This window comes from Monodelphis domestica, chromosome 3 (assembly GCF_027887165.1).
Source record: "Monodelphis domestica isolate mMonDom1 chromosome 3, mMonDom1.pri, whole genome shotgun sequence".
NCBI classification, from domain to species: Eukaryota; Metazoa; Chordata; class Mammalia; order Didelphimorphia; family Didelphidae; genus Monodelphis; species Monodelphis domestica.
This window is the reverse complement of record NC_077229.1, coordinates 27,410,668-27,433,258: the sequence shown is the minus strand read 5'-3', so window position 1 is coordinate 27,433,258 and position 22,591 is coordinate 27,410,668. Positions and strand designations below refer to the sequence as shown.

The following is a 22,591-nucleotide window of genomic DNA, read 5'->3' as shown; positions in this document are numbered from 1 at the left end:
TTGAACTCAAGTCTCCCTGACTCCAAGGCCAGGGGCTCCATCCACTCCGGGGGTCTAGAAAGATTATGCAGCCTCTCCAAGATCACACAGCTAATAAATACCGGAGCAGGAAGACCTGGGTTCAGATCTCATTTCAGTTACCAGCTGGGTAACCCAGGACACATTACATCAGTTTGGGTGGGTGGGTGGGTGGGCAGTTTTTCCATCGGTAAGTGAAGAGAGTGGATGGGATGGCCTCTAAGATTCATTAGGACTCTAAATCTATGACCCTAGGACTCTTCTAGGCCTCAGTTTCCTCATGTGGAAAATGGGTGGTTTCTTAAGGTCCCTCCCACCTCTAAAGCTCAGTCCCTGCGATCCTCACTCTAGAGGTTCTCAGAGGACCACGAAAGTGTAGGACCCTGCACCAGCGATCTAGCCCGCCCCGTCCCCAGGACGGGGCGGCCCTTTAAGAAGGGGGCGTGGTGCTGGGGCTCCAGCTGCTGCCCGGGGCCTGACGTCGCATGGACGCGGACCAGCGGTCATTTTGTGCCCTCCCTCAGCGCTCCAGGCTCCGCCCGCGCCGCCGCCACTGCTGGCGGAGCCGCTGCTGCTGCTGCGGAGTAGAGCCGGGGAGCTGGAGCGGCGGTTTCCAGGAGCCACCCCGGAGGAGAGACCGACACGGAAGCAGAGCCTGAGACAGAGGCAGAGGCAGAGGCAGAGGCAGAGGCAGAGGCAGAGGCAGAGGGAGAGATCGGGGCACAGGCACAAGCTGAGGCAGAGGCAGAGACGGAGGAGCCATGGCGACGGCGCCAGCAGGTAGGGAAGGCAGGCAGGCAGGCAGGCAGGAGAGAAGGACGCGATCGGGGGAGGGCAGCCCCCACCCTCCGCGCCCCGGGCTCCCCCAATGCCCCCTTCCTCCGCTAACCTAGCCCCCTCCCTCCTTTCGCTCCCCAGAGGCTGAGACCCGCCAGAGGCTGCTGCGCACTGTCAAGAAGGAGGTAGCTACTCGGGGACCCCTGGCGAGGGGCGGGGGAGGCTGCTGCCAGATGTGCGTCTGGGAGGGGACCACAGCTGGATGCTGCTGTTTTTGGGGTGGGGGGAGGAGGAAAAGGTGAGGGAGCAGGGGCACTGCTGCGGGTGCCCAAGCACATCAGGGTGCCCATTTGTTTATTTCAGGTGGGAGGGAGGGAGGGAAGAAAGAGAGGAAGGGCTGAGACTCCAGGTAACAGCACCTCAGGGTGCTAGGCACGGGCATCTGGTTCTCTGTTTTCAGGGCCAAGGGCCTGCTTGGGGATGACCGGGGGTCCCCTCCTGGGGGTAGAGATGGGGAGTGGAGGGCTCTTAGCGCTGGGGCTCCCATTGGCTTGCCTCGCTGACCTGGGGTGCTTTAGGGTGCTGGGTGCTGGCCCCCACTCCAGCCTCCAGCCCTGCTCAGTCCCTTGGGAGACCCCTGCATTCTAGTTGTGGGGATGGGGGGAAAAGGGGCTGGTTTCCCAGCTTTCTCCCTTACAGGATGGGAGGGAAACCACTGAACAGCACAGCAGCTGTTCCTCTCATTTCTCCCCAAGGCCATGGGTAAGAGGCTTGACTGTGGCCTTTGCCTGGGTTATCTCTTTCCTCCCCGCTAGAACCTGGGGGAGACGAGCAGTCTATCTTCCCCGATTCCCCACCCCAGGGGGATGGGAAGGTGGGGTTTGGGGCCACCCCATCTCCCCCCTCCCCTTTGAATGGCACCAAGTCCATGCTCGGATTTATTCCTGTGATGATTCTGGAGCTCCCAATGCTAGGAAGTTGCTCATCTCAGCTGGAGCTTCCCTCCTGCATAGGTTGCCCCTCCATGGGCTCTGTTTGAATGCTAGGTGTGGTCCTAGGGAGAGGGGGCGGGGGGGGGGGGGGAACAACAGACCAGGAGTAATGAGAAAGCTGGAGACGCTGGCACCTCCTCTCAGCCCTGGCATGGCAGCGGAGACTAGTGCTGCCACACCACTAATGGAGAGAGGGAGATTGGGATCTGGAGAACAGGACCTGTTGCTGGATTTCTTTAATTCTCCCTTCATTCCTTTCCTCCTGGGGGAAGAGGAGCTGGAAGAGAGTGTCTGTGCCTGAGAGAGGGAGCTTTATTAGATTGGTCATTCGCAAACTGGCTCTTTTCTATATTGGTTATTCTTTTGTAAGGAGAAAGCTTGGTGCTGGAGAAAAAGACTGGGACTGGATTCAGAGGACCTGGGTTTGAATTCTGACTTTCACTTGCCACTCCTGTGATTTGGGGCAAGTCTTTTCACTCGGAGCTTTAGCTTCCTCATCTGTAAAATTGAAAGGGGTGGTTCAGACTGCCTCCAAGGTCCCTTGCAGTTCCAGATCTGACTTATACAATGAAAAGAGAATGATTTGAAGTCAGAAGCTCTGGGTTTGAATTTTGCCAATGCCACCATTGATCTATAAATCAACCAACATTTATTAAGTGACTTTCCTATGCCAGGGGCAGCTAGATGGTCCAGTGGATAGAGCACTGGGTTTGGAGTCAGGAAGACTCTGCTTCCTGTTCAAATCTGGTCTCAGGTACTTCCTATTGGTGTGACCCTGGGCAAGTCACTTCACCCTCTTGGCCTCAGTTTCCTCACCTATAAAGTGAATTGGAGAAGGAAATGGGAAACCACTCTAAAATCTCTGCCAAGAAAACTCCCAAATAAAGAGTCAGACAAAACTGAAATGACTGAACAATAACAATTTCCATGCCAGGCGCTGAACACAAAAGGACAAAAGCAGAACTGTCTCTGCCCTCGGGGAGCTTACACTTTCAGGTGATTATAATAGCCACAGTAGCTGATAGCTCCTTGTAGACTTGGTGACCCTGGGTAATCTTGTCAGCTTTTTTAGATTGGATGATGCAGAGGAGGGTGCTTCCATTGGTGCAGTTTGTGCCTTCTTCCTTACTGGCTCAGAGCAGTAGGTTTGTAAATAGATCCACAGATTTGTACAGATAGGCACCCATGAATGTATGAGTGCCTTCTTTCAGTCCTGGGTCCAGCCCCTCTCTCCCCATCCCCTCTGTGTAGCAGATGTTATGCTAAGCCCTAAGGATTCAGAGGCAAAAACGAAACTCTGGGGAGCCCCGTCCTACTGTCATCAGGACGGTCACCAATTGGCAAGCATTAGATCAAAGGTACTTGCTTTGTACTGGGCACTGGCTTCAGCTAGAAAACAAGATGATCTAGATGAATGAATGAATGAATGAGTGAATGAATGAGCGAATGAATGAGTGAATGAATGAATGCATGAACAAAAAAGCACTTCCCAAATGCTTACTGTGTGCCTGGTGCTAGAAATGCAAATGCAAGTAAGCAAGGTAGTCCCTGCCCTCCTGGAGCTTACAATTTAATGGGGGAAACTACATTTAAAGAGGAGCTAAGGGGAGGGGAAAGAGCATGTACAGTGGGATGGTGGGGAGATTGCCCGGAAGTAAGTCTTGATTCCAGGCAAGACAATGGGAAAGCTCAGCTCTCAGAGGCCTCGGGGCTCTCCAAGGTCCCTTCCAACTTCCTGTATATGTTCCTATGATCCTTGGCACTGGAGATACAGTCATAGCCATGAAATTGGCTCTACCTTTAAGAAGGCTGACATTCTTTCATGAGGGAGATATAAATGCATATAGAACATATTTGCAGTATATATATATATGTAGCACATATTCAATATAATCCATTTCTATAATACACATCATATATCACATAAGATACATGCATGTTGTATAGTATATATTTTACATATAAAATACATATAATTATAAGAAATAGAAAAACAAAGTGTAGAGCATTTATAATACACATGTATATATTATATATAATATAGGTTTTATATGCTGCATATAACCTATAACATAGTCAACATTTTTATTATATATTATATAACAACATATAATAATATATGTTATTATAATATTATGATATATTATATACATGTAATGATATGTAACAAAGCTGTATATAATCTATATTATATAATCTATAGCATAAAATATTAAAAATATAAGTAAAATAATATAAATATAAAATAAATATAAATATAAAATATAAAATTTATATTATATCAATTATATAAATTTCTAAATATATATTTATAAATTTTATAGAAATATAAAATAAAACAAAAATAAAAGTATAAAAATATATAAAGATACACTGGATCAAATCTGGCCTCAGATACTTCCCAGCTGTGTGACCCTGGGCAAGTCACTTAACCCCCATTGCCTAGCCCTTACTGCTCTTCTGCTTTGGAGCCAATACAGAGTATTGACTCCAAGACAGAAGGTAAGGGTTAAAAAAAAAAGATACACTGGAAAATATATAATGATATAATATGTGCTATATAATATGTATATGATATAATATACTGTATATAATATTTAGTTATAAAAATCTAGAAAAGATATGTTAATAAGTATATATTATCTATATGATATTGTAGATTAAATGGCCTGTATATAATCTATAATATTATATAACATATAAATATAGTACAATGTAGAAAATAGGCTATATGATGATATATCATGTGTATAAAATATGTGCTATATATAATATACAATATAAAATTATAATATATACAATATAAAAATAAAATACAATGTGGAAAATATAGAATTGTATATTATGTGTATATAATATATTATATATGTTGTATATAATATATTGTGACATACATACATAGCAAAATATATAATATAAATATATAATAAATATATATTTATTGTAAATATGATAAAATAGAAACTTGGCAAAAATATAGTGTAGAAAATGTGATACATGACATATAATCCCATATAATATATAAATAGAAAAATAGAATATGTAGAAAATATAATAGTATATTGGGTGTATCATGTATGCACATGGTATATAATATATACCACATAATATGCATATTATACATACTATATTATACACAAACATGCAAATCAAATAGTTTGGGGAGAGGGAGAGAGGGCACTAGTAGCCAGGGCCACCAGGAAAACTTTCTTGTATAGGGTAGCATTTGATCTGAACTTTGAAGGCATAGGTGAGAAAGTGGTGCATTCCAGGCAGGAGGGACAGTTGGGGCAAAAGCATGGTGATGAGAGATGGAGATGAAGTTGTGGCATGTGAGGAATGGCAAGAAGGCCAGTTTGGCTGGACCAAAGATGCATGATAAGGCTGGAAAGGTAGGTTGGAATCCGGTTTTAAATGCCAAAGAGGAGTTTGTGTTTGATCCCAGAGGTAACAGAGAGCCCCTGGGGCTCATTATTACTCCTTCTGTGACTTTGAGCAGGATAGTTCCTTTCCTTGAGATTCAGTTTCCTCGTCTGTAAATTTAGGAGTGTGGAATTGATAACTCCTGAGCCCTAAAATGTATGACATTTAGAGTAAGAGGGCTTGGATTCTGTGTACCCCTGGGCAAGTCACAACCTCTCTGGACCTCTGTCCCCCTCCCCCCCTTTTAAAAAACCCTCACCTTCCATCTTAGAATCAATACTGTGTATTGCTTCCAAGACAGAAGAGCAGTAAAGGTTGAGTAATGGGGGTTAAGTGACTTGCCTAGGGTCACACAGCTAGGAAGTGTCTGAGGCTAGATCTGAACCCAGGACCTCCCATCTCTAGGCATAGCTCTCCATCCACTGAGCCACCCAGTTGCCCTCCTATGTTTCCTTATTCTAAAAATTGGAGGCTGGACTAGTCACCTCTTAAAACCACCTTCAGCTTCAAATCTGTGATCCTTTGTCTTCAAAAGATGTGCCTGATGCTTATATAAGTTAAATGTTGCCAGATATTGCCTTTATTCCAGATTATTCCAGCATGGTTAAAATGATGGAGTAAGAATAAGACCTAGCATTTATATAGGGCTTTAAGGCTTGCCAAGTACTTCACCAATATTGTCTTACAATATTTTTATCTTTACAACCCTAGGAGGTAGATGCTATTATTATCCCCATTTTTCAGATGAGAAAATGGAGACAGGTAGAGAGGTAAAGTGACTTGCCCAGGGTCACACAGCGGATATGTGTCTGAGGCTGGATTAGAATTCAGGGCTTCCTGACTCCAGGTCCAGTGAGTGAGCCACATTGCTACACTGTATGTGAAGTCAGAGGACTTGAATTCTGTTTCCTGTGTCCCCTTAGGCAAGGCACTCACTCCTCCTTTCTGCTCCCAGTATCCCCATCTTTAAATTGAGAGAATTGGACTACATGTTTTCTAAGGTGCCTTCGAGCTCTAAAATCCTATGACTAAGATGTAACCTTTTCCAAATCCACCAGCGTTTGACACTGAGGTATAATTAAGGCAGTGATTGGCTTCCAGATCTAGCTGCTCTTTCCCAGCTCTGCCTGCACTGACAGCTTCCATGTGAGCTGTTCGGTGTGTCTCTGTTTTTTCCTTAGTGCTAAAGGAAGCTTCCTAGGAAGGAGAGATGCTGAATCCAGAGCCCTGGGTTTGAATTTGTGTCTGGATCCAGGGAACAGAGGCTGCAGGTGTAACTGCTGTTAGTTTTTAGCATTAACTAGCCTCTTGGAAGCTCATGAATACCCTGTCCTATATTCAGTAAGAGATGCTTCTGCCCAAAAGCAAAGGCTTGTGGTCCTAGAAAGGAAGGGACTGTTGGGATCATCATTTTATTTTATTTTATTTTATTTTATTTTATTTTATTTTATTTTATTTTATTTTATTTTATTTCATTTCATTTCATTTCATTTTATTTTATTTTATTTTATTTTATTTTATTTTATTTTATTTTATTTTATTTTATTTTATTTTATTTTATTTTATATTTGTTAAACCCTGACTTTCTGCCTTAGAATCAATACATGTATTTTTTCCAAGGCAGAAACTTGGTAAGGGCTAGGCAAGGGGGGTTAAGTGACTTGCCCAGGGTCACACAGCTAGAAGTGTGAATCATCATTTTAAAGCTATATGAATAGCACAGTGGTTAGGGCTCCTGGATTCAGGAGGACATGGGTTCAAATCTGGCCTCAGAGACTTCCTAGCTGTGTGACCCTGGGCAAGTCACTTGATCCCTATTGCCTAGCCCTTACCACTCTCTTACCTTAGAATTGCTACTAAGATAGAAAGTCATGGTTTAAAAGAGACAGAGACTCAGAGAGAGATCGAGAGACAGACAGGCAGACTGATAGATTGATAGGCAGGCTTCAGGGTCATGTAACTCAACCCCTTCATTTTTTTGACTATGGTATTAATTTATAATAAAACCTCAATAGAAATTAAATTGAGACACTGTCCCTATTCCCCATAATATACAGGCTTGGTTCTGTCTTCCTTGAATCAACAAGACACAAGGAGAAAAGTTCAACCCCTTCATTTTACTGAATGGGAAATGGAGGCAAATAGAGATGAAAGGACTTTGTTCAAGCGTCACACAGCTAGTACGTTGTCTGAGGCAAGATCTTAACTTCATCTTCCTGGCTTTGGATCAGTCTTTTCCCCTCTGCATTGTTCCATGCTGCTTCTCAGTATGAGAGCTGGTCTGAAGAGGAATGGTGGCAGAATTCTCTTCTCTCTAATCTTCTTAGATCTAGGTTTGAGGTCTGATTTTCCCCCTGCTCTTTGGAAGACTCCAAGGAAGAACAGTGGTCTGGCACAAATGTTCTCTGGGGGCAACCCTCTGATCTAGGCTGGAGGGAGTATGAAGGTGAATCAGTTAGCCTTGCCAGGCTTTTACCTGAAGAAATCAGATAATGAAGAGAGAAGTGGAAGCTGGGTCCAGATTTGATCAGATCAGGCTGGTCCTGGGCAAAATGGGAAGTAGACTATCTTTCCTTTCAAAGTCACCCTAGACCTCAGTTTCTTCATATGGAAAATGGGGATAATATGTCACTCCCCACCATACACTGACTTGTGGGCAGTGCTTGGATTAAAGTACTCTAATCAGTTCTTCAAGCAGCATTTAGTAAGCATTTACTATAAGCCCAGCATGGTGCTGAGCACCATACAGACAAGAGCTTGCCCTCAGGGAGCTTTCATTCTTTTTTTTTTTTAACCAGGTCATTTTGCACTTTATTAGGTTGTTTTGTAAGTATTCTTCTTCAATCCCCCTGTTGTCTGTATGTTATTTCCAGAATGCACATTCTCTGAGAGCTGAAAGTCTGGCTTTTCTTTCCTTTGTTTCCTCATAGCACTGAGAAGATTGTAAATACTCAATAAATGCTTAACTTAACCAAGCTTACTTTTAAGTTGCAATTTCCCCTGATTTTTTAATAGGGAGCTTTCATTCTTAAAAAAATTTTAAACTATTCATTTTCTCCAATTATATGTAAAAATAATTTTTAGTGATTTATTCATTTTTCAAAACTCTTACCCATGGTATAAGAATTAACACTAAGTATCATTTCTTTCTTTTTTTTTTTAAACCCTTACCTTCCATCTTGGAATCAATACTGTGTATTGGCTCCAAGGCAGAAGAGTGGTAAGGGCTAGGCAATGGGGGTCAAGTGACTTGCCCAGGGTCACACAGCTAGGAAGGGTCTGAGGCCTGATTTGAACCTAGGACCCCCCCCCCCCCCCCCCCCCCCCCCCCGTCTCCACTAAGTATCATTTCTAAGTCAGAAAAGGAGTAAGGTTAAGGCAATTGGAGTTGAGGCTTGCCCAAGATCACACAACTAGGAAGTATCTGAGGTTAGATTTGAACCCAGGACTTTTCCAATTCCAGGATTGGCTCTCTTTTCACTGAGCCATGCAGCTGCCTATAAAAGCAATTCCACTGGATCATACATGTATTATCACACAAAACATGATTCCATATTGTGCATTTTTTGTCAGTGAATCATGTTATACAACCACAACCCCAATAAACATGTGATAAATCATATGTTTTCTTCTGCATTTCTACTCCAACAGTTCTTTCTCTAGATGCGGATAGTGTTCTTTCTCATAAGTCTCTCAGAATTGCCCTGGATCATCGTACTGCTGTTAGTAGCAAAATGTATTACATTTGATCTTCTGACAATGTTTCAGTTACTGTAACATTCTTTTTAATGATTTTTGAGTTTCTAGCTGTGTGACCCTGGGCAAGTCACTTAACCCCCATTGCCTAGTCTTTACACTCTTCAGCTTTGGAATCAATACTAGGTGTTGATTCTAAGACAGAAAGTAAGGGTTAAAAAAATTCCTTTTTCAGTTCCAAATTCTCTTCCTCCCTCTTCTCCCCACTTCCTGAGGAATTGTGCCATCATGTAAGATATATTTCCATATTAGTCACATTGTAAAAGAAAACGCAGACCAAAAAAGAGCCCTAACTTCCTCCCCAAATAAAGATAGTAAAGAATGTCTGCTTCAATCTGCACTCAGGCTCTGGGGGTGGGTAGTATTTTTCATCAGGAGTCTTTTAAAATGATCTTAGTTAATTGGAAATATCTTTTTGACTTTAATATGCCACTGGTGATCCTTTATGACTGTGAACAATGGAATCTCATTAATGAAATTAATTAATTAATTAATTTAATGATTAAAAGAAATAAAATTATCTTAGATCATTGTATTGCTGGGAATAGCCAAGTCATTCCCAGTGGATCATCATACAATATTGCTGGGACTGTGTACAATGTTCTCCTGCTTCTTCTCTCTTTAATTTGCATCAGTTCATTGAAAGCTTCCCAGGTTTTTCTGCAAGCATCCTGCTCATCATTTCTTGTAGCACAGCAGTATGCCATCACAATCATCCGCCATAGCTTGCTCAGCCATTTCCCACTTGATGGGCCTCCCATCCCTCCCCAATTCTTTGCCACCACAAAAGGGCTGCTGTGAGTATTTTTTGTACATATAAGACCTCTTCCTTTTGCTTTGATCTCTTTGGGATACAGACCTAGTAGTATTACTACTGGGTCAAAGGGTATGTACAGTTTTAGAGCCCTTCCAAGTTGAACCTGGGAAGTAGATGCTTTTTTGTTATTATTACCCCCATTTTACAGATGAAGAAATTGAGGCAACCAAAAGGTTAAAGAATTTGTTCAAGGTCAAACAGCTGGCAAGTATTGGAGGCAGAATTTGAACTCAGGTCTTTCTGTCCCCATGTCTAGGTCTATTATATTACTTAGCTCTCTGTGTGTATGTATCTTATACAAGCTGTATATGGAGTACATGGAAGGTAATCTATTACCAGTGATCTTAGTTCCTTCTCTTCAATAACAACAATACCCCACATTTATATAGTCCTTTTCAGTTAAAAAAAAAACCCTGTTAATTTTTATTTTTCCATCACCTTCACTTCCAGCTATAAATCTCCCCTATCCAGAGAGCCATTGCTCATAAACAAAGGGGGGTGGAGTTAAGCAAAATTAACATGTATCACGGAAGTCTGATGATATATGCAGTATTCTGCATCCATAGTCCCACACCCCTGCAAAAGAGGGAGAGAAGTACATCTTCATCGCTCTTCTTCCAAGCCAGGTCTTGGTCAATATAATTATTCTTTATTGGAATCACCTTCTGGATATGATCTTATTTGATCCTTCCACTAGCTCAATGAGACAGATTGGAGGGCACAAAATCATGATCCCACTCTCTTCTCCCCTCTCCATTTTATAGATGGAAAAACTGAGGGTACAAGACATGTTAAGTGGGGGAAGCTAGGTGGCTCAGTGGATTGAGATCCAGGCCCAGAGATGGGACATCCTGGGTTCAAATATGGCCGTAGACACCTTCTAGCTGTGTGACCCTGGGCAAGTCACTTCACCCCCATTGCCTAGCCCTTACCGCTCTACTCTTCTGCCTTAGAACCAATACACAGTATTCTAAGATGAAAGGTGAGGGTTTGAAAAAATAAAGACATGTTCAAAGACTTGTAGCTAGTAAGAGATGGGACAGGACTTTATCCCTTCCTTGTCTTCTGACTTGAGGTTCTGTATCCTTTCCACTGGCAGTGCCTACTAAGTCATTGCAGCTTCATATGAGGTGGTTTAGTTACTTCTTGAGTTAGTCCAATGAGTAAATTAGCTGAATTACTGGTCACTTCATTAGTTCAGCTACTTCCCGGCAGTGTTTGCATTTTAAAAGAAAGGAGCAATGTACCTCCAAAAGGAATATGGCTGTGATAATGGGATTCAGCCTCTCTAGCACCACAGTTACAGAGAAAAAAAATACTGGGAAGTGGTTGGGGGAGAGAGCTGTGAGATGCTGAGGCTTATCAGAGAATGAACACTTTATGATGACTGGCAAAGGACCTTAAACCAGAGCATGTCAGAGCTAGGGGGACATTAAAACAGGGAATGTCAGGACTGGGAGGAGCCTTGGAAGGGGGGATGTCAGAGCTGGGAGGGACCTTAGAATGGGGAATGTCAGAGCTGGGAGGGACCTTAGAACATCAAAACTGGGAGAGAACTCAGAGATCATCTAATTCAATCCTCTAATTTTATAGATGAGGAAACTGAGGCTCACACATTGGAAGAGACTTGGTCAGAGACCCTCAGTCCTGTTTGTGTGCAGACCCAGACTATAGCATCAGGCATGGCCATGGAGAGTGCCATTTAGACAATCCCACTCCCCTCTGCTTGGCTTCCTTCCTTAATTTTGTTTGGGTGATGCTGAGCAAAGGACAATTTTTTGTTGCTGTGGTAACTGTCCTTAAGCTTTGGGTCACATGCTGCCGATTTGATAGAAGGAAGCAGCAGATCCCTCTGGTGCTTCTGCTGGCCTTGGAGCTGGGAGGTGGGGGAGGGTGACCAGGGGAGGAGGGCCAAAAAGAGGGGGGAGGGGGTTACAAGAGGCTAAGAGTGGGGGCTGCCTGTGCTGGGCAGGCTGGGAGCAGGCAAATGCAGCATCCCAAGGGATAGAGGAAACAATATAGCTCAGAGAATCAGAGCTGTGTTTAAGGTCTGTAATTGCCAAGTAATGGGAACAGCTGTGTACCAGGGCGGGTTTGGTTGTTTTAGCCCAGGATTACTGGGCAGAGCCTTGGAAAGGGGAGGGAGAACAGGGGTGTGTGTGTGTGTGGGGTGTGTGAGGGGCTTAGGGGAAATTCTGGTTAAGCTAATTAGGTTAGGGAATATCTGTTGATTGTTGCTAGAAGAGCCTGTCATTACAGGGGTCAAATGTACCTGGACCGGTGTTGTTCCCGCTCACATCCCTTGCATTTTAACTACTACAGGTTCTAAATCAAGAATATCACTCTAAACTCCACTAGCACAGGCATTCTTAACCCAGGTCAGTAAATGGAGATGGGGAAAAGACATCTCTATTTTCCCCAATGTCCAACTTAAAGTGACCATTTCCTCCAATTATGAATGTAGGCATCATAACTTTATTCTGAGGCTTCAGCAGATTGCCCAAAAAGCACCCTCCCACTAGACTAAGGGTCCTTCCACTCAAGAGAAGCAGAGCAGGATTTGGAGTTGGGAACACCTGGAATAGAACACTAGTTCTATTCTGTACTGACATTGTGACTTTGGGCAAGTTACTTCCTTTTTCTGGACCTCAGTTTCCTCATCTGTAAGATGTCTAATGTAAGCTTCTTGAGGCCAGGGGTGGGTTCATTTTGGTCTTTGGATTCCAGGCATATAGCCTTGTGCTTAGTCCAGAGATGCCATTTAATAGATGTTTGTCAGATGGAGTGGAATCCAAACCAAAGGCTGGGCGCTGTCCAAGGTTCTCTCAGGGATGACATTCTCTAAGTCTGGGACCATGGAGAGTAGTAGATGAGTGATGAATGAGGAAGTGCCTTTGGGGAAGCTGGCTCTTGTGGAGGTCAATAGGGAGCCTGGAGCCCTGGGATCACTTCAGTCTTTGGGACATTGATAGAACAACAGCATTCCCAGCCTTCTTTGGTTTGTGTCAAAGAGTGTTGATGTTTTTGGTACCCTAAATGGGACTGATAGAACCTGGAGCCTGGTAGATTGCTAAGCTGCTTCACCCTTTCCTCTCCAGTGCTCTTAGGTGTTCCCAGTAGATAGAAAGACTGTGACCAGCTCCATTCATCTCTGGTTTGCTTAGGGAATTTCAAAGGGAGTCACTCCCACCTCCCAAGCCTCCATTATGATAGGAACTCTTTAGTATGTTCCATCTAGCAGAGTAGCTTCTCACAAATCACAAAACCAGAGATTTACAGCTGGAAGAAGGAATCTTAAAGGTCAGTAAGTCCATGCCCGGAGGAGGAGGCATCTCACTGTCTCCAGGCAGAGACTGGAGCCTTGAAAGAACAGGAAACAGGACACAATCAGACATGGGGTGACAATGCATAGAGCTTTAGTGATCGAGTCAGAAAGATCTGAGTTCCAGTCTATTATAGACATTTGCTAGTTGTCTGAACATGGGCAAGTCACCTAACCTCTGCCTGCCTCAGTTTCCTCAACTCTAAAATGGGGATAATCCTAGAACCCACTTCACAGGATCAATGAGATGACATATATAAAGTGCTTTGCAAACCTTAGAGAGCTATTTAAATGCTAACTCCCGGGGAGCAGAGCCAAGATGGCAGCTCAGTAGCAATGATCAGAGAATCCTCTTAAGAAGATTGCTAACTCCCCTGACCATGGATTTGGGGGGGGGGCGAATCAATGAACTTAGATGGAAAAATTACATCTTTATTTTCATCAAAACAAAAAATTATTCTTGTATATTTTATTTTTTCAAAAGTTTGTGTATTTTATAATTTTTCACTTTTTAATCTTGTATATTTTGTACATTTCAAAACATTATTCTGAGAAGAATCCCTAGGCTTTATCAGGACTAATAATGGCATCTGCAATACACAGAAAGTTAGGACACCGGTCTAAAGCTTGTAGGAGAAGTAGTCATTGAATCAGAGTTAGAGAGCTGGATGGGACCTTAGAAGTTACCTAGTCAACTCCTAATTTTTACAGAGAAGGAACCTGAGACCCAGAGGTATTAAGTGTCTTGTTCATGGTCACATAAAGTATGGTGGCATAGCTGGGTTCCTACCCAGGTCTTATAACTGCAAATCTATAGGCCATATTGTCTCTCATTAAGGCAATGAACTTCTGGAGGAGGGTTTCTAGGAGGATGAAGGGCATAAAAATGGAGATAGAGGAGGGGATGAGTTGGGTCATGATGGAAAATAAGAGGATCACATTTCTAGATCTGGAGGAGACTTTAGAACTCATATACCTGAACCCTGTCAGTTTGTAGATCATAGATTTAGAGTTGGTCATCCAACTAACCTCATTTTACAGATGAGGAAACTGAGGCTCAGGAGAGATTAAGTGACTTGCCCAGAGTTGATCACTCAGGTAGGAATTGGAAGAGATGGGTTTGGACCAGATCCCCTGATTACAAAACCAGTACTGTTTCTATGGCATTATGTCACCTCTCAGATGAGGAAACTGAGGTACAGATTGGACAAAGTCATTTGGACAAGATCATACAGACAATAAGTAACAGAGCTAGAATATGGATCTAGGTCTTTTGAGTCCCAATCTTGTATTCTTTCCATCATACTATGGGGCAATGAGAGAGAGATGAAGGTAGGAATGAGGCTGGAAGGAACTGGGTTGGGAGAGATGGATTGGGTGAGTAATAGGCATCCCTGCCAGGCTCTTGAAGCCTGAAATGCCAGTTCAAAGTTTACCTCTGTCTTTACCTGGGAGTCCTTCAGCAAATCACTTCAACTCACTAGGCATCAGTTTCCTCATGTGGAAATTGGAGGGATTGAGCTACAGGGGCCTGAAAGTCCATTCTAGGTTTAGATCTGGGAGCCCTATGAAAAACCTGCCCACAGCTGGGGCTCGATAAATATTCTGCCAATACTCAAAGGCTGGAAGAATGGAATGAAATAGTTCAGGCTCTCCAGTTTCCACATCTATAGCTTCAATCAGTTTGTTTGCAAGTGTGTCTCTTGCCCGAAGACAGAAGCAGCCCTCCTCATGAATTATGCAAGAACACGAGCAGCTTGTCTTTTCATGGTTTGGGACTCTAAAAAAGGGCCTTCCAGTCTCTATTGATCTTGGAGCCCTCAATGTTTCCTGGTCAGATGTCAGCAAGAGAGTCTGGGTCTTTGAGATCATGTGGGCTGCCTTGTTTAAATGGATGTCTCCTGCATGAGAAAAAAAATAACAGCAGAACTGCAGTGCCCTGCTTGGCAATGCTGATGGTCTTATCTAGGCTGGGAAACTCATGGTAAGATCTGAAGGCATCTGGATAGTATAGTGGCTTGGAGTCAGAAGACCTGAATTCAAATCCAGCCTCAGACACAATAACTGTGTGACCCTGGCCAAGTCATTTAACCATTTAGCACAATGCCTGGAATATAGTAGGTTCTCTCTGTCTTTCTCTGTCTTTCTTCTCCCTCCCTCCTCTCTCTCTCTTCTCCCCATCTCCATCCATAAATCTCTCTGCCCTTGGGGCTTCCATTTTAGATTTATTGAAGCTTGCTAGAGAATGGAGAATGGAGCTTTTGGAAGGCCTTGGCTCTTGTCAAGGAAAGCAAGTGTGAAATTAAACTTCTGGGGCCCAAAGATGTGACTGGTTATTTACTAGTTTCTCTGGGCTACCCTGATTTAAAGAGACATTCTGTTTCTCTGGCTCTTCACATACTTCCTGTTCCATAAACTTTAGAATGAAAAGAAAGCCCAGAGAACATATAGTCTACCCCCTCTTTCATTATTTTTCAGAAGAGGAAACTGAGGCCCAGAGAGGGCTTATAGAATCATGAAGCTAGAGCTGGCAGAGACCTCAGTGGTCATCTGGTCCAACCAGCTCTTGTCATGGAGGAGGAGGAAACTTTGAACAAGTTGCTTCTTCCCTTTAGGGATCATCAGTTTTCTCACACATTTAAAATAAAAGAGTTGAACTAGATGGTCTCTAAGGACCCTTCCGAGGCCACTTCTGTGATCTACAATCCTAATCTACATCACATCCTTGGGACTCAGTTTCCTCATCTGCAAAAATGAGGTTGGAATAGAAGCCCTCTGGGGTCCCATCCCCTCCAGGTCTGAGATCTCACATTTTATAGTACAATACCTTTCCCTTAGTAAACACTCAATAAGTGTTTGTTGGTTGCTTGATACAAATGGAGAAACTGAGATCCAAAGAGAATAAAGAATTTATTCAAGATCATACATTCTGCTGTAGTTCTGTAAGTTACAGAGCTCTTATCTGAACCCCAAGTTTCTGATTCGAAATCTGGTGCTTTTCCCCCCACTGTCCCTCTCCCTCCTTGTCCCACGGAATCATGAGAATTCTCTGGTTGTCACTTTCTTCTCTCCCCATTAAACTGTAAGTTCCTTGAGGGGGCTGAGAAGTATTTTAGGTGACATTTGTGCCTCTCCCCCCAACCCCCAGGACAGCTTCTGTCCACACTTGGCTCTGAACTTTTTTCTCTCGCTTGCCCTCCCCAGGGTACTTCCCTTATCCCTTCAGAGCCATTTTACATATCTTCCTCCATTAGAATATAAGCTCAGGGGGGCAGCTGGGTAGCTCAGTGGATTGAGAGCCAGACCTAGAGACTGGAGGTCCTGGGTTCAAATATGACCTCAGACACTTCCCAGCTGTGTGACCCTGGACAAGTCACTTGACGCCCATTGCGTAGCCTTGACCACTCTTCTGCCTTGGAACCAATACACAGACTTGATTCCAAGATGGAAGGTAAGGGTTTAAAAAAAAAAAAGGAAGATGAGCTCAGGACAGCTAGGGGACTCAGTGGATAGAGAGAGCCAAGCATGGAAAAATCTGGCCTCAGACACTTCCTAGCTGTGTGACCCTGGACAGGTCACTTAACCACAATTGCCTAGCCCTTACTGCTCTTCTGCTTTGATTCTAAGATGGAAGGGAAGGGTTTTAAAAAAGAATATAACCTCCTAAGACAACTGGGTGGTACAGTGGATAGAGTGCTGGGCCTGGAGATGGAAAGTCCTGGGTTCAAATGTGGAATTAGATACTTTGTAGCTATGTGACCTGGGCAAGTCACTTAACTCCATTATCACTCTTCTGTCCCAGAACTGATACTAAGACACAAGCCGAGAGCTTAAAAAAAAAGAAAAGAAAAGAAACTCCTTGAGGGCAGCCTCTTCCTTTTTAGCTTCTTTTTTTTTTAAGCTTTACCTTTTGTCTTAGAATCAATATTGTGTATTGGTTCAAAGGCAGAAGAGCAGTAAAGGTTAGGTAATGGGGGTAAGGAGACTTATCCAGGGTCACACAGCTAGGAAGCATCTGAGGCGCCTGGCTCTCCATCCACTGAGTCACCCCGCGATGCCCCCCTTTATTACTTCTGTATGTATCCTTAGCTCCTTAACTCCATGCCTGCAACATAGTAAGAACTTATTGATTTGACTTAGAGTCTTAATAAATCTTTGTTGCCACTTAAAGTGCTTTGCGCACAGTAGGTGTTTAATGAATGTTTGTTCATTTAGCAAGTGGATGGCTATACTGTACCTCCTGGGACTCTAAGACTTGAAAGGGAGCTGGAGAAGGACCCAAAGGACCTCTTCTTGAATCCAGAAAAAGAAGCTTCATCCCCCTTCATAAGCATCCCCGGCTCCCAGCCCCAGCGCCTAGCCTGTCTCCTCTCATCAGTCAGCAGCTGGCGCAAACAGTGTCCAGTCCTGGGGCAGGGAGGCCAGAACTGATGTCTGCAAAGTGCTTTGGACGAAGATGAGAAGTCAGATGTCTCAGGAAAGCTTGGGGTCCTCTGATGATTTCTTCCCCAGGAAAGACTACTAGCGAGTCAGTCTTTGCCCCCCTCCCCTCCGACTTCTCCCAACCAGGATGCATCAGATCCTGCAGAAAGAATTCCACAATAAATTCAGTTTAACCAGGAATCATCAAGCACCTTCTGTGTGCCAGGTGGGCAAGGCCAACCAGCAACGACACCACAGCGTCTGCCCTCAAGAAACAGGGAATCTATTGGAGCTGGTTTCCACCCTTCCCGGGAATGACTCCATCTTCCACATCTTCCATTGGAGTCTTGAATCTGATGCTTCCTACCAATATGATGACTATGAGCAAGAAGATCCCCTTCTACAGGGACTCCGTTTCCTCACTGGACAAATGGGGATCAGATGGCACAGTGGATTGAGTGGTCAGGAAGAGCCACGTTCGAATCTGGCCTCAGACACTTCCTAGCTGTGTGACTTTGGCCAAGTCCCTTAACTTTGTTGACCTCAGTTTCCTCCTCTATAAAATGAGCTAGGGAAGGAAAGAGCAAATTGCTCCAGTATCTTTGACGAGAAGACTCCCAATGGGGTCACAAAGAGTCAGACGTGACTGAAAATGATTGAATGACAACAATGATCACTTAGTATTTAGCTCATAGGATTGTGTTATCATTAATTATATATTATATTGTACATATGTTATTAATAATACATGTATTTATGTATTATGTATTAATAATAATAATAGCTTACTGTTCTTTCTCCTTCTCTCCTCTCCCCCTACTCCCTCATCCATCTCCTCCCTTTCCCTTTGCTATTAATTAACTGGATGAAATTGGTGTTTAAAAAAATGAGCAAGGCAGGGACCATGGAGTCCACCATTCTACTTTAAGTAGAATGGGCTGCCTTGCGAGGGAGTGAGTTCCCCATCATTGGAAGCCTTGAAGAAAAGGTCCGATGACCTTATTGCATATCATAAAGGGCATTCTTTCTCAGATGTAGATGGCCTCTGAGAGCCCCTGAGGGTTTGAGGTTCTCTGATTTATTATGTAGGAAGCACCGGGACGCAGCGAAGTTTATTATAAACATCTTAATAATGGCCCCAGAAAACCCCAGGGCCCCTTCTTGGCCGCAGGAGTAAGCTTGCTCACACTTTAAACTGCAGGAGCATAATGCATGGTGTCTATTTATAGTTTGTTAGTCAACGATTAACCGGCGAGATCGATGGCTGGCGTTGGGTGGTAAATGGTGTGGTTGGTGGCTTTTGCTCGTTATCTGGCTGGAACGTGACCGCCATATCTTGAAGGTTGTGTTGATGAATCGAGAGAATTGGAGTAAACCTGAGAAGGTTCAAACATTGATTGTTCTTGGTACGTTCTTCGGGGAGGGGCCAGGCCCCAAACGTGCACTCATCTACCGTGGATATCTGCACGAGCAGGCAGTGAGTGGTTGAGGTTTCCACCATGGAGCTCTGCCTCTTGGTGGAGGTTCTACCTTGGAACTAACTCTGGACTAAAAGTTCAGCCGTGGGATTCTGTGTGAGAGTATTCTACTGTTCAAATTGGTGTGATTTAGGGTTCTTCTGTGGAACTTTGGGGTGAGAAAGGGTTCTGCCACCACATTTTTGTGGGAGCCATGGAATTCTGGGTAAGGGCAGATTTTTATTGGTGATGAGGTTGTGCCGCCATTCTTGCGTGTTCCTCCATGGGGCTTGTGAATGAGTGGTGGCTCCACTCTAGAGATCTATGTGTATATGTGGAAGGAGGATGGAGCTGTGCATGTGTTTGGGGATGGAGTGTCACTGTGGAACTTTTCCTCTTGTGAGTAGAGGTTCAGCCACAGAACTTGGCGTGATAGCGATTTGATTGTAGAACTCTGTGTAAGAGGGGCATCTGCCATGGAATGCCACTTGTGTGCATTAGAGTTCCACCATGGAACCTTTGTCTGCGGGTTAGTGACTTTCTTTTTCTTTCCTCATCAGGATCCTGGTCCTGGGAGATAGCTCTCCTGCAGGCAGGTGCTTGGAGATGATTTCTGGCGTGGGACTAAGAACCATTAGCTAGAATAGAAGTAGGTTGGAGCCAGTATGGGACATCCTTTGCCATAATGGATTCCTCCCAAAGTTCAACCTCAGGGCTAAGTTGCCTGAGGTTATGGCTGAACCATGGGGAGAAGAGTCTGCTTGACCTGGCAGCTATAATATCAGGTGTGCTAAGGAAGTAGGGTGCCTTTCTGATGGGGATAATTGCTCGGTGTGAGGGGATTCCTCCATGGCACTATGGGTGAGAGGGAGGTCCACCATGGCATTCTGAGTGAGTAGGGGATCCTCTATGGAAACCCATGAGTGGGGGTTTTTCTGTGGAACCCTCTGGGGTTCTGCCATGGCACTGTGGGTGAGAGGGAGGTCCACCGTGGCACTCTGAGTGAGATGGGGATCCTCTATGGAAACTCATGAGTGGGGGTTTCTCCATGGAACCCTCTGGGAGTTGGGGTTCTGCCATGGCACTATGGGTGAGAGGGAGGTCCACCATGGCACTCTGAGTGAGTAGGGGATCCTCTATGGAAACCCATGAGTGGGGGTTTCTCCATGGAACCCTCTGGGAGTTGGGGTTCTGCCATGGCACTATGGGTGAGAGGGAGGTCCACCATGGCACTCTGAGTGAGTAGGGGATCCTCTATGGAAACCCATGAGTGGGGGTTTCTCCATGGAACCCTCTGGGAGTTGGGGTTCTGCCATGGCACTATGGGTGAGAGGGAGGTCCACCATGGCACTCTGAGTGAGTAGGGGATCCTCTATGGAAACCCATGAGTGGGGGTTTTTCTGTGGAACCCTCTGGGGTTCTGCCATGGCACTGTGGGTGAGAGGGAGGTCCACCGTGGCACTCTGAGTGAGATGGGGATCCTCTATGGAAACTCATGAGTGGGGGTTTCTCCGTGGAACCCTCTGGGAGTTGGGGTTCTGCCATGGCACTGTGGGTGAGAGGGAGGTCCACCGTGGCACTCTGAGTGAGATGGGGATCCTCTATGGAAACCCATGAGTGGGGGTTTCTCCGTGGAACCCTCTGGGAGTTGGGGTTCTGCCATGGCACTATGGGTGAGAGGGAGGTCCACCATGGCACTCTGAGTGAGTAGGGGATCCTCTATGGAAACCCATGAGTGGGGGTTTTTCTGTGGAACCCTCTGGGGTTCTGCCATGGCACTGTGGGTGAGAGGGAGGTCCACCGTGGCACTCTGAGTGAGATGGGGATCCTCTATGGAAACTCATGAGTGGGGGTTTCTCCGTGGAACCCTCTGGGAGTTGGGGTTCTGCCATGGCACTGTGGGTGAGAGGGAGGTCCACCGTGGCACTCTGAGTGAGATGGGGATCCTCTATGGAAACCCATGAGTGGGGGTTTCTCCGTGGAACCCTCTGGGAGTTTGGGTTCTGCCATGGCACTCGATATGACTAGAAGTTACTCCATGCCACTCTCTGTGAGTGGGGATTCCTTCATGGCACTGTGTGAGAAGGGGTTACTCGATGAGTGTGGGAGTCCTCCATGGAATTCTCTGTGAATACGTGTTCTGCCAAGGCACTCTGTGAGAGGGACTTCCAACATGGAATGCCAAAGAGTCAAACATAGCATGTTGGATAGAGGTCTGGCCTTGGAGACAGAAAGACCTGAGATCAAATCTGGTGCCACCGGTAACCTTTTAAGTTTAGAAGTTGCAAAGAAGGCGTGGACCTGCATTGGGTATCCCCTACTTAGGAGCTCCCTATCCCTCTGATATCAGAAATCTGGTTTTAAAAAAAATTGCTGTTGGGGTATCTTGTTAGTGCAATGTAGAGAGTGTTAGGCTTGGCGCCCAGAGGATCTGGGTTCAAATGTAACCTTAGACACTTCTTAGCTGTGTGACCCTGGGCAAGTCACTTAATCCCAATGGCCTAATCCTTTCCACTCTTCTATCTTAGAATTGATACTAACATAAAAGGTAAGGGTTTAAAAAAATATCTCCCAAGGATGCTGGGAAGTAGTCCTTGTTCCCATTTTACAGATGAAGAAATGGGCTCAGGGAGATTAATATGCCTCCCAGCTGTGGACCCAGGCGGAACCTAGGACCTGAATCCAGGTCTTCTGGTGCTCAGGGGAGAAAGACTAGAAGGCTCCTTTAGGAAAACCTTAAGTGGAATCGTAAAAGCTCTCTCTGATTACGTTTCCAGGAGCGTCAAAGAAAATGAAGAGAACAAGGCCAAAGGAGGGCTTTATGGAAATCGGTCCTGATGCCATTCCCTGCGGGAGATGAGCCTAGAAACTTATCTGTTAGTGGCAGAAGTAGGAAAGAACATTACTCACACTCAATGATCGCATTTAAACTGTCCAGGCTCAGGATTGCCTCTAGCAACAGGAGAAGCAGTGAGGAGATTGTTCCCCCGAGAAGAACTGAGAAGCTGGACTAGGGAGGGTTCAAACTGGCAGGAACTCCGAGGTTGGCTGGGAAAGCAGAGAAATGGGCAGTGAGTTCAAAAATGGAGCTGTGGCAGGCAACGTGAGCAGGCAGGAACTGCTGCTGGCAGTCAGGGGTTGCCCCTAGAAAGTACATTGGCATGATGACGTCCATGGGTGTTTTTTGGGAACTCCCTGGACTTAGAGGGGAAAGTCTAGGATTTAGTGTCAGAAGGGAGAGGCAGCTGGGTGGCTCAGTGGATTGAGAGACAGACCTTGAGATGGGAGGTCCTGGGTTCAAATTTGACCCCCATATACTTACTTCCTTGCTGTGTGACCCAGGGCAAGTTACTTAACCTCCATTGCCTGCTCCTTTGCCTTGGAACTAATACTTAGTATTGATTCTATGAGAAATGTAAGGTTAAAAAAAAACAAAAATAAAATTTAAAAAAGAACCAGAAGGAACCATAGAGGACCACTGTGACTCACAATGTAGTAGAATTGAGTCCTGGGTCTGGAGTCAGAGGACTTGGCATTTGAATCCTACAATCTTCCTGGGCCTCAGTTTCCTCATCTGAAAAATGAGGAACTTGGATTAGTTTGGTCC

The 22,591-nt window shown here is 44.7% G+C and overlaps 1 protein-coding gene across 4 annotated transcripts in view; it reads left to right on the top strand.

The window, feature by feature from the left end:
• The first annotated feature begins 346 nt into the window (after positions 1–346).
• Positions 347–22,591, top strand: part of SGSM1 (small G protein signaling modulator 1) — a 121,436-nt gene continuing 99,191 nt past the window's right edge. Inside the window, exons 1-2 of one of the 4 annotated variants that reach the window (XM_056821581.1) lie at positions 347–798; positions 937–980. In XM_056821581.1, coding sequence (XP_056677559.1) covers positions 780–798; positions 937–980 — 63 coding nt within the window. In that variant the 5' untranslated portion in view covers positions 347–779. The remainder of the gene's footprint in view (positions 799–936; positions 981–22,591) is intronic. The other 3 variants (XM_056821579.1, XM_056821580.1, XM_056821582.1) reach the window with 3 other exon arrangements.